This window comes from Pelophylax lessonae (assembly GCF_965119305.1).
Source record: "Pelophylax lessonae genome assembly, chromosome: 6".
Lineage (NCBI taxonomy): Eukaryota > Metazoa > Chordata > Amphibia > Anura > Ranidae > Pelophylax > Pelophylax lessonae.
In genome coordinates, this window is record NC_138773.1 from 116719159 (window position 1) to 116732191 (window position 13033).

The 13033-nt window shown below is 43.6% G+C and overlaps 1 protein-coding gene across 1 annotated transcript in view; it reads left to right on the forward strand.

The window, feature by feature from the left end:
• The first annotated feature begins 1565 nt into the window (after window positions 1-1565).
• The window catches only part of CLEC19A (C-type lectin domain containing 19A), a 79151-nt gene continuing 67683 nt past the window's right edge, over window positions 1566-13033 (forward strand). The window contains exon 1 of the mRNA XM_082260985.1: window positions 1566-1811. Coding sequence (XP_082117111.1) covers window positions 1703-1811 — 109 coding nt within the window. The 5' untranslated portion in view covers window positions 1566-1702. The remainder of the gene's footprint in view (window positions 1812-13033) is intronic.

The following is a 13033-nucleotide window of genomic DNA, read 5'->3' on the forward strand; positions in this document are numbered from 1 at the left end:
TCTAACTATTACTAATGTTGAAGTGTAACTTTAGACAAATTATGTTCTAGTTTTAGGTATATTGGGGAATGGTTAGAACCTCTGTCAGATTTTTAGAGCTGTTCTGCTTACCAGGAGGGTCTGATCTGTTAGTTAGCCTTTTACATGCTTCCAGGTGTGACCTGTTGAGTCTGGGGTGTCTCCTCACTGTATCCAATGAGGGACCTTGTTGGACAGTGGAGGAAACCTAGCCAATAGCAAACCAGGATTTATGACTGTCCCAGTGGGCGGGCATTGCTGCAATGCATCCTGGGATTGGGAAGACTTCTGGAAAAACAGTATAGTGAGTACTTAAGGATCTGCCCAGGGGTCTGCCTAAGAGAGGGGACCACTCCATAGAGGTCAAAGGGATCAAGGAGCCAGCTGACCCAGAGTGTTACAGTAAAGGGGGTGCCAAGTTGTTAAGCCCTGAAGATTAGGGATAAAGGGGGCGCCAGGAAGGGCCCTGAAGTTGTTCAGCAGTACAGTCTACCTCAAGTAATAGCTTGCCTTAGGACAGAATTACCTCAGGAAGCTTAAAGAGAACATTTCACAGCCCAAGGGCAAAGTGAAGCAGCCGTTTAGCCGTGACTAGCTCAATTACAGTGTACTCAGCGTTACTCAGCGTTACTTAGCGTTACTCAGCGTTAACCAGCATTAACCAGCACTAACCAGTGCTCATTCAAGTCGTTGCTGCCTATTGTGTATAGCTTAGTTCAGTTGGAGTATCTCACTCATCCCTTCTCCTATCCAAGATCCTAATAAAACCTAAAAACCAAAGAAACTGGACTGGTCCTTGTCTGAGTTAAAAACACATGGAAATGTGTCAAAATGTTCTGCTGTTGTTCATGGTAACCCTGGGGAACCCACCCTCAGCAGCTCCCATGGGAGTAGTGCTACAGATGCTATGGTACATTCTATGAATGGAGGAGGTCGGTAGAAAGGGTAGGCATAGGCAGCACTCTCAACTGTGACAGGTCCTTTGGCAGGTACTGACCGCTGCTGCACCAGAAGATTATGGCTGCAAGGATGAGGGATTGGGGATCAGAGAACTTCAGCCTTCAGCGAAAAAAGGAGTTGTAGCACAAAGGACATTTCATCTTAAATTTAGATTCTATCCCTATTGTGCTGATTTTTTTTTTTTTTTATAAACTAAAGTATAACTTTATGCTGCATTTGCAAAATAAATGGGCAAGGGCGTTAAAGCAGTGCTTTACAGGAAATACAGCTCAGCATAGACTCCGGTACCTAATCCTAAGCATCCTTTTCACATAAGAATGAAACACTTTGATCTAATAAATGCCAAATATCTTCTAAATTGTACCCTACAGCTAGTGGGTTTTGCATGCGAATTACTATGGGACTTGATCCACATTTCCAGCCAAAGTGATTGTATTACGTTCAAATTCCTTTTCACTAATGGTTTGGGTCAGAGGGTCATTTCTTTTAAACTAAACCATGGATCTAGCAGAGATGTGATATTTTACTGTTCAGGACAGGAGCTACGGAAACACTTGGAGAATTTAGTCAAGCCTATCCCACAAGTGGGTGACAGTTCTTAACTGGAGAGGGGTGTGTTCTGGAGGAATACATCTGCTTTAGGAAACTTATGCTCAGCAAAGGCTTCCAAGTCTGACTCCAAGAGGATTTGACATCTCACTGAAGCAGTCTTAAAGCCCTGAAAATGAGACACTGTGTGATGGCTTCGATTCCATGGGACGTCTTCATCTTTTTTACATTAACAGCGCTCACAGCTCAGGCTTTTCCCCAGACAGAGATTAAACTCAGTCAAGGTGAGTGCACTTCATAGGTGTCATTTTATTATACATACACTATTTATTGTAGCCATGTGTGGCAATAATATTTAATGACCTGATGCTTAAAGTTCCCTTCCCTGTTAGGGTTAATTATGTTACTTTGTGGTTTATATTACCTATTGCATTTTGTTCATATTTGCTAACCTGGAAGCAAAATGAACTGCATTTAATGCAGACATTTGTTTTCTTGCTTTACAATATATTTATCTTTTAAATATGTATAAAAAGAAATAAAAACAACACTGAAGACTATCTGACTAGCCACTGATGCCCATTATTTGCATTAGTTGTCAGCAATGAGAGCTAATAGGAACTGAAACAAAGATCACGTGGTTAGAAATATGTAACATTATGGCAAAACATGTGTTATAGCTAAGTGAATTAAGTGTCATAAAAATTTAGAATCACAATTTGTCTACTGATATTATTTTACATATTGTTGTCACATGTAGCTGTCATAGATTTACATATGGTGAATGTGAACTGTGGTCTATGGGTTTAATGTCCCACATATAGGTGTCTATTTATACATGTTTTCACATAACTTTAGCCCTAGATTCACACATTTTCTAATTAGGGTTCAATTAGCAAATTGTGGGAATCCTGGGTAAAAGTTGTGTGAATCTTGTATCAAAATGATTATAAATAGACCCCATAAAGACATATCTTAATGTAGGAATAAAAAATTTGTAAAAACAAACTATTTATAATACTTTTTCTCACATTCTATTCAGAAAATGTGATGTAATGCAAAGCACTTGCTATCACAATAAGGCTTATGTCAGATGAGTGTTTTTTTTTTTTTTTTTTTCAGTACTCCCCAATCCTTTTTATTAAAAGCCCAAGTCCAGGAAACTTGAAATAACTCCCTTGCAGCGGGACTGTGCCCCACACTGCTCCTTTATTCTAGGGGAGGATAAAAGCACTTTGACGACATGATCCTCCGCTTTCCCAGCAGACAGTGCTCCCCCATGCTCCGGCGGTGGACTGTCCCGCACATCATCATAGCCAATGCAGGGCTACGGTCCCTGCATAAGTCTTGATGATGTTAGGATCTTAGATTGCTGGAGCATTGAGGAGGACAAATCTAACAGCATAGAGGAGCAGAGCATCGGGTAAGTAAATCTTTTTTCTGTGTTCCCTAGTTTTAAAACAAACAGTTGACCCCTGCAGTGTGAGCACAGCCCTACTGCAAGTGAGAAATTTCAATTTCCGGAGTTGGGCTTTTAGCAATTCCTTCAAAGTGGTCACAGGTGAGGAAAGGGGGGGATCAGGGAAAGTTTGGGTCAGTGCGGACTTCTAAATTTGGGTGTATCATGTAATATGTTCCAAAATGGTGAGCTTTTAAATGCAACTGGTCTGCAATCTGCACTGTAACTGCAGACAAGGAAGCTTTAGAAAATGGTATGTCTGAAATTGTATGTAATGAAGGATAGGTGGAGCTCAGCTAAAAACCTTTGAAGAAGTCACCTACTTCTAGCAACATGTGATCTTCACATTGTTACTGGCACTAAAGACTTGGCACTAAAGTGAATCAAACAGGTATGTGGAGCAGATGCCTGGTCCTTGTCACCAGTCCTTTCCTGTTGTTACAGTGTAAATGTAGACAGGCTAAATGTAAACAATGCAATTATTTATACATGGGTCTGGACATGTGATGACAGCTCTCAGTGCCGGGTCACACTTATGCGATGCGGGAAGGCTGCGAATTCGCAGCGTGTTCCCGCATCGCAAACGCACCCTTGGCAGTTCACACTGCCATATGCGATACGCTGGGGGTGTCAATGAAATGTTAACGACACCCCCAGTTTGATCGCATATCGCAGTGCGATCTTTACAGTTCGTACAGGATCGGATCGCACAAGTGTGCGTTCCGATCCTGATGCGGCTGAAAAAAGGGTCCTGTGCGACTTTTGTGCGGGTGCAGTACAAAGTGTATGGCTGAATTCGCACCGCACAGCCGATTGCATGTAATGAAGGAGCAGTGCGCTCCGATATTACATGTGATCGCCGCACTCGCAAGAGTGTGAACCGGCACTCAAAGCACAAGAAAAGGCAGATTTACTATCACTGACATAGAAATGGGTTTTAACTAATAAAATGGGGTTGATCTACTAAAACTGGATAGTGCAAAACCTGGTGCAGCTGTTTCATGGTAGCCAGTCTGCTTCTAACTTCTGCTTGTTCAGTTAAGATTTGACAAAAAAAACCTGGAAGCTGATTAGTTTCTATGCAGAGCTGCACCAGTTTTTGCACTCTCCAGTTTTATCAAATCACCCCCAATGTGACATATTGTTTATCACTGATCTGGAACACAGGGTAGGGGGTGGACTTTAAAGGAGTTGTAAAGTCTCAGGGTTTTTCACCCTAATGCACACGATGCATTAGGTAAAAAAAACATTGGTGCTGCAGTTGCCCCCCAGAACCCCCCCCCCCCCTTATTTTTAGCTGAACCCGATCGTTCCAGCGACGAGCATGAGCCCAGAGGCTCCAGCCGCTGTCTCAGGTCCTCATTGGATAGATTGATAGCAGCAGCGGTCATTGGCTCCCGCTACTGTCAATCAAATTTAGTGACAAGGGAGCCAGGGGTGGGACAGAGTTCTGCTGTCTTTGTCAATAGACGCAGCAGTGGGACTCATGAGCGCGCCCGCACAGGTGCCCCCATGAAAAGCGTCTCTCTGTGGGGGCACCCGATGAAGAGGAGGAGCCAGAAGCGATGCCGGGGCACCCCAGAAGAGGAAGATCAGAGCTGCTCTGTGCAAATCCCTTGTACAGAGCAGGTAAGTATAACATCTTTGTTATTTTGCACAAAAAAAAAAAAAAACACAAACCTTTACAATGACTTTAGAAACGGAAGGAATGGAAAGTATCTGTACTGTACATGTCAACCATTCAGATGATTTCTATTTTTCTCTGACCTGCACTGAAATAGGAAAACTGGAATCTACAATGCAGACTGTGTTGTTTTCCTAATGTTTTACATTAGATTCACTGAGTTATATTTAGACTTATGTCTTTGATGGTACGTTTTAAAAAGCATTTTGGAGTGCATTGTTATCTCATAATTAGTGAAGATTTTGTTTACTACTGTGATCTTTATTTAGAAGCTCATATTTTTTTTGTAAACATTGACTGCACAAAAGGATTACAGACATTTACTAAATACTGTCTGCTCCCATTAACATGCTGGTAGTATATGCAGATCCATTTAAGCTCCATTCCAATCAAAACTAAAAATTGAACTTGCCTATAAGTAACAAAGCCTAACTGCTCAGGACTTCAGTTTTTCATCTAGGCAGGCATTATGGCATGCACTAATTTAACACGCCCCTTTTTATAATTAACAAATAAAATATATTAATATAATAATATAATTTTATATATATATATATATATATATATATATATACACACACTGTATATACACTATGTTACCAAAAGTATTGAGATACCTTGAACTTTAATGGCATTTCAGTCTTAGTCTGTAGGGTTCAATATTGAGTTGGCCCACACTTTGCAGCTATAACAGCTTCAACTCTTCTGGGAAGGCTGTCCACAGGGTTTAGGAGTGTGTCTATGGGAATGTTTGACCATTCTTCCAGAAGCACATTTGCAAGGTCAAGCACTGATGTGGATGAGAACGCCTTGCTCGCAGTCTGGGTGTTCTATCGGGTTAAGGTCAGGTCAGTCAAGTTCCTCCAACCCAAACTCGCTCATCCCTGTCTTTATGGACCCTGCTTTGTGCACTGGTGTGCAGTCATGTTGGAAAAGGAAAGGGCCATCCCCAAACTGTTCCCTCAAAGTTGGGAGCATGAAATTGTCCAAAATGTCTTGGTATGCTGACCCCTTAAGAGGTCTCTTCAGTGGAACTAAGAAGCAATGCCCAACTCCTGAAAAACAACCCCACACCATAATCCCCCCCTCCACCAAATGATTTGGACCAGTGCACAAAGCAAGATCCATAAAGACATGAGTGAGAGAGAGTGTAGATTGCGAGACCAGGCCTTCTCATCCACATCAGTGCTTGGCCTCACAAATGTGCTTCTGGGAGAATGGTCAAACATTCCCATAGAAACACTCCTAAACCTTGTGGGCAGCCTTCCCAAAAGACATGAAGCTGTTATAGTTGCAAAGGGTGGGCCAACTCAATATTGAACCCTACGGTCTAAGACTGGGATGCCATTAAAGTTCATGTGCGTGTAAAGGCAGGGGTCCCAATACTTTTGGTAATAAAGTGTATATTAGAGAAGAAATAGAGATAGGAAGGAAATACATGCTTCAAGAAGTACACTCTTAGTAGTGAGGAATTCTCTGAATTCTTGTTATAATAAATTCCAGATTATGGTAAATCATTGGGAGTTTTTATTTTATATCTCCTGGGTAGCACTCAGGGGTCTTCAAACTATGGCCTGCCAGTTGTTCGGGAACTACAATTCCCATCATTCCCATCAATTCCCATCATGCCTAGTAATGTCGGTGAATGTCAGAGTTTTACAATGACTCGTGGGATGTGTAGTTTCGCAACAGCTGGAGGGCCGTAGTTTAACCACTTGCCGACCGCCGCAAGTACGTATACTGCGGCGGTCAGCCCCTCACAGGCAAAGTGACGTATGGGTACGTCACTAGCCTGTGAGGCTCTGGGGAGCGAGCGCACGCCGCCGGAGGCGCGCTCCCGCTCCCGCGCGGTCACGGACCCCCCCCACTTGTGAGAGTGGCGGACCCGATGTCCGCCGCTCACTCACGATCGTCCGTGACAGCGGGAGTAAGGCAGGCGGCTAGTGTAAACAAGCCGCCTGTCATTCTCCCCTGTGTAGAAACAGTGATCATACGGTTCTACTATGTAGGACCGTTGATCATTGTTCCTACACTTCAAGCCACAGCCAATCACAGTTAGAATCATGCCCCTAGGGACACACACAGCCCCTCCCTGTCAAATAAAGTTAACCCCTTCACTACCAGTGTATTTTTACAGTAACAGTGCATATGTATAGCACTGATTACTGCAGTAATGTCACTGGTAACCCCAAAAGTGTCAAAAATGTCAGTCAAGGGTCCGATCTGTCCGCCCCAATGTCGCAGTACCGCAAAAAAATTGCAGATCACCGCCATTACACGTTAATTAAACAACAAAAATGACAAAAATCTTTCCCTTTGTTAGTAAACGCGATAACTTTTGCGAAAACCAATCAAAATACGCTTTTTGCAATTTTTTTTACCAAACATATGTAGCATAAAACAAATTGGCCAAAAATGTTAAAAAATTTTGATTTTTACATTTTTTTGGGGGGGAATTTCATATAAAAAAATTTGAAAAATATTGTTATTTTTGCAAAATTGACGCTCTTTTTTTGTTTATAGCGCATGATCAAAAAATTGCACAGGTGATCAAATACCACCAAAAGAAAGCTCTGTTTGTGAGAAAAAAAGGACGTCAAATTAGTTTAGGTACAGCGTTGCACGACCGCGCAATTGTCCGTTAAAGTCATGCAGTGCCGAATTGCAAAATACCCCCTGGTCAGGAAGGGGGTAAAATCTTCCGGGGCTTAAGTGGTTAAGGATCCCTGCATTAGTAGGTCAATGTTTGCTTTTACATGTTGGCTGAAATTTTTCTTTGTACAGCAGTGAAAAGTGCAATAGACTATAGTAGTTATCTCTGTGTTGAAGATAAGTAAAAGAAAATAAAAGTGCAGCGCTAATGGGTGAGGAACTGCAACATTTCTCAATACAAACAAATAAAATGACATATGTGATCAGTAAATGTGAAAATCTGTAACTAAATACAATCAAAAAAGTCCATATAGAGTTCACAGTGGTAAGTGCACGTGGAGTAATCCAAAACAGAGAGGTGAATCTTGATACTGATATCCCATCACCAACACCAAATAAAATTGCGCTCACCAGATGCTGTTGACCCTGAATACCATATAGCATGAGGGTCAAAAAGGCTGTTAGGATGGTATAGGATTCCTGAAACGATAACATTTCCAATGGTAAAGGCAGAAACAAATGCAAGTCTGGCTAAACAGGCAGACTTGCATTTGTTTCTGCCTTTACTATTGGAAATTTTATCGTTTCAGGAATCCTATACCATCCTAACAGCCTTTTTGACCCTCATGCTATATGGTATTCAGGGTCAACAGCATCTGGTGAGCGCAATTTTATTTGGTGTTGGTGATGGGATATCAGTATCAAGATTCACCTCTCTGTTTTGGATTACTCCACTTGCACTTACCATTGTGAACTCTATATGGACTTTTTTGATTGTATTTAGTTACAGATTTTCACATTTACTGATCACATATGTCATTTTATTTGTTTGTATTGAGAAATGTTGCAGTTCCTCACCCATTAGCGCTGCACTTTTATTTAATTTTCCGTTGCATGAACCTTTTTTGTCAGTTGTTTGTGTCAGCAGCTTATGCACTTGATTGGTTAGCGCAGTTTATGCACCCCTTTTTTCCTTTTGAAGATAAGTAAAAAGATAAGTAAAAAGTAAAAAGATAAGTAAAAATTTTGATGATTATGGCTTACAGCTAGTGAAAACCCAAAATTCAGTATCTCAAAAAGTAGAATATTACATAAGACCAGTGGTGGGATTCAGCCGGTTCGCACCGGTTCCATAGAACCGGTTACTAACTTTCTGCAAGTTCGCAGAACCGGCTGATACAATTGGGAATGTCCCCCGCAGCCACAGACGTGGCGGCCGGGGAGCAGAGCAGTGCGCTCCGACCCGCCCATTCTGTGACAATAGCGAATGAAAATTCGTTATTGTCACACGGATCCTCCTCCTGGCCAATCAGGGAGCGGGTCCTCCCGCTTCCTGATTGCCCGAAAGACAAACCCCGTGCCATTGGACGAGGAGGCGGGAGGACTGAGGACTCAGAGACGCGTGGAGCCGGGGACTAAAGAGAAGCTGCGTGACCGTCCATGAGGTAAGTGCATGGGTCTCGCGGGGAATCGCTGGCACTCTGCAATTATTGGGGGCAATGCTGTGGCGCTCTGCAATTATTGGGGGCAATGCTGTGGTGCTCTGCAATCATTGGGGGCAATGCTGTGGCGCTCTGCAATTATTTGGGGCAATGCTGTGGCGCTCTGCAATTATTGGGGGCAATGCTGTGGCGCTCTGCAATTATTGGGGGCAATGCTGTGGGCACTCTGCAATCATTGGGGGCAATGCTGTGGGAACTCTACAATCATTGGGGGCAATGCTGTGGCACTCTGCAATGATTGGGGGCAATGCTGTGGCACTCTGCAATGATAGAGGGCATTGCTGTGGCACTCTGCAATCATTGGGGGCAATGCTGTGGTCACTGTGCATTGAAAGGGGGGCACGCTGGTCACTGTGCATTGAAAGGGGGGCATGCTGGTCACTGTGCATTGAAAGGGGGGCACGCTGGTCACTATGCATTGAAAGCGGGCACGCTGGTTATTCTGCTGGGAAAGTCGGAACTGGTTACTAAAATGTTTGAATCCCACCACTGCATAAGACCAATTTAAAGAAAAGGATTTTTGATAAAGAAATGTTGGCTTACTGAAAAGAATGTCCATGTACAGTATATTATGCACTCAATACTTGGTTGGGGCTCCTTTTGCATGAGTTACTGCATCAATGTGGCGTGGCATGGAGGCGATCAGCCTGTGGCACTGCTGAGGTGTTATGAAAGCCCAGGGTGCTTTGATAGCGACCTTCAGCTCATCTGCATTGTTGGGTCTGGTGTCTCTCTCATCCTTCTCTTGACAATACCCCACAGATTCTCTATGGGCTTTAGGTCAGGCGAGTTTGCTGGCCAATCAAGCACAGTGATACCATGATCATGTGACCAGGTATTGGTACTTTTGGCAGTGTGGGTAGGTGCCAAGTCCTGCTGAAAAATGAAATCAGCATCTCCATAATGCTGGTCAGCAGAGAGAAGCATGAAATGCTCCAGAATTTCCTTGTAGAGGGCTGTATTGACTTTTGACTTGATAAAACACAGTGGACCAATGCCAGATGACATGGCTCCCCAAATTATCACTGACCGATGAGATACTGAATTTTGGGGTGTTATTAGCTGTAAGTCATATTCATCAAAATTCAAAGAAATAAATATTTGGAATATGTCACTGTGTGTAACGCATCTATATAAAATATGAGTTTCACTTTTTGAATTGAATTACGGAACTATATTAACCACTTAAGCCCCGGAGGATTTGGCTGCTAAACGACCAGGGGGTATTTTGCGATTCGGCACTGCGTGACTTTAACGGACAATTGCGCGGTCGTGCAACGCTGTATCTAAACGAATTTGGCGTCCTTTTTTTTCCCACAAACAGAGCTTTCTTTTGGTGGTATTTAATCACCTGTGCGATTTTTTGATCATGCGCTATAAACAAAAAAAAGCGTCAATTTTGCAAAAATAACAATATTTTTTACATTTTTTTATATGAAATTCCCCCCCAAAAAAATGTAAAAATCAAAATTTTTTAACATTTTCGGCCAATTTGTTTTATGCTACCTATGTCTGGTAAAAAAAATCACAAAAAGCGTATTTTGATTGGTTTGCGCAAAAGTTATCGCGTTTACTAACTTAGGGAAAGATTTTTGTCATTTTTGTTGTTTTTTTTTTAACCCGTAATGGCAGCGATCTGCGATTTTTTTTGCGGTACTGCGACATTGCGGCGGACAGATCGGACCCTTGACTGACATTTTTGACACTTTTGGGGTTACCAGTGACATTTCTACAGTAATCAGTGCTATACATATGCACTGTTACTGTAAAAATACACTGGCAGTGAAGGGGTTAACTTTTTTTTGAAAGGGAGGGGCTATGTGTGTCCCTAGGGGCGTGCTTTCTACTGTGATTGGCTGTGGCTTCAGATGTATGAAGAGTGATCAACGGTTCTACATAGTAGAACCGTATGATCATCCTTCATACACAGGGGAGAATGACAGGCAGCTTGTTTACACAAGCCGCCTGACTTTCTCCCTCTCCCCCGCCGATCGCAGAGTGACCGGCGGACATCGGGTCCGCCGGTCACACGCGCGGGGGCGTCCGTGACCACGCGGGAGCGCGCCTCCGGGGACGCGCGCTCGCTCCCTAGACCCTCACAGGCTAGTGACGTAGCCCTACGTCACTTTGCCTGTGAGGGGCTGACTGCCGACGTAGATCGGCGTTAGGCAGTCGGCAAGTGGTTAACTTTTAAATTTGATGATATTCACATTTTATGAGATGCATCTGTATATGTTACATAACATGAAAGAGGCAACCTGGACCCACAGCACTCATATCCCCAGAACTGCATACCAAAACCCATAACTCCAATTTTAATACTGAAGTAAAACCAGCGCCGCAACAAGGTCATCTAGAGCCCAGGGCAAACATGCCAAACTCCCCCCATGAGCATTATGTGTCAGCAAAAATCCCCCCCCCAAAAAAATAAATTGAGCACTAATTTGCATGCTTACCCTCTAAGCATAAATTCACCCCCCTCCCCGTACCATCCTGCCCCTGCCAGCACAAATCTTTGCCCATCCCCCCTTCAAGCTCCAATTCTCCCTCCCACCTAACCCCCCCCCCCAAAAAAAAAAATCAACCCTCCTAGCACAAATCCTCTACTCCTCAAATTTCCCCTCCAAGCTCAAATCCCCCCCCCAATCCCATTCCTATCTCCTAGCTCAAATCCCTCCCCCCCCCCTCAATTTCCCTTCCTAGCACAAATCATCCCTCCTAACACGATTTCCCTCCCCCCTCTTCCATATCACCTCTTCTACTAGAAACCCCCAAAATCCCCCACCCCCCTCCCGATCTCCCTTCCAACACAAATGCCCCAAAATCATCATTCCTAGCACTCCTCCTAATTTCCCCTTCTATTCTTATCCTCTGCCACCCTCCAACTTTCCTCTCCCAACACAAATACCCCCCTCTCATCCCCTTGTGGTGCCCCCTCCCCCACCTCACATGATACCACAGTGCCCAGGGCAGCCGTCCCCTCTGCCCAACCCTTGTCCCGGCCCTGATTAAAACATATTAAAGTGAATATACTAAGACTAGAGAAAGCAGAATATGGAGTAGTTGTACATGGCAATCAATCAGCTTCTAGCTTTTATTTTCACAGCTTAAAGCGGAGTTCCGGCCTCAAAAACGACTTTGGGCCATCCGCTTGCTCTGTGTCACCTGTAAAAGAAATGGATAGTCCCAATTTTTTTTTGTTTACTTGCCTTGTTATTGAAGCAAATATACTTACCTTTCTTCCTCTTCCTCCCTCTGTGGCCACGACCTGCGCTGTCACTTCCTGCTTGCATTGACTCCTCGGAGCTGAACGTCATCGCTCCCAGGAATCAATGCACTGCACCGGCCCCGCTCGTCACTTCTGGTGCAGGCGCAGCATTCCCTGCTAAACAGCTTCTGGACATGCCCAGAAGCTGTGCAGGGATGACGCCGTGCCCCAAAAGTGACGAGCGGGGCCGGTGCAGTGCATTGTGGGACCGAAGAGGACACGGAAGAGGGCGCAGAAGAGGACACGCTGGCTTCAACTGCCCACACCTGAGATGGCAGCGCTGGAGAAGAAATTTTCAAGGTAAGTATTTCTTCTAAAAGGTAAGTGCGACCTGGGACAGTTCCGAGGCTATCCATTATGGAATGTACTAGCCCTGACTGTCCCGGGGGTATTTTTAGTGAAAAAATAGTTTCCAAGGCCGGAACTCCGCTTTAACTGAACAAGCTGAAGATAGAAGCTGATTAGTTACTATGCACAGCTTCTCCGCAATCTCTCTGCTTATTAAATCCTCCCTATTGCAACCCACCTGAAAATGTAATATGTTGCAATTTACCAATCCTTAAAGTGATATTAAATAAAACAATATTGATTATATTGCAGCTTACCAATTCTTGGATGGCTGAATTAGTTTTCTTTTTTAGGCACTCATTCCTTTAATTTCACCTAGTGACCCAGCCTGTAGGTCTGTTGTTTTTCAAAAAAACAAGTTCTCCCGCAAATGTAGCAGTTTAGAGTTTTAAAACAAACCTTTTACCACTGACAGGGGTGCTTATAATGATCAGATTTTATTTATTTATGTAAAACCGTCATCCTGTAACAACCAAAAGTTCTGGGAAGCAGCACCAAGAGAGCAGGAGCAAGCAGCTGTGAAAGCTGGGAACTACAAACGCTGGTATAAGAATTTTCACAAATAGTTTGCTCAATGTGTTAAAACTACAAAA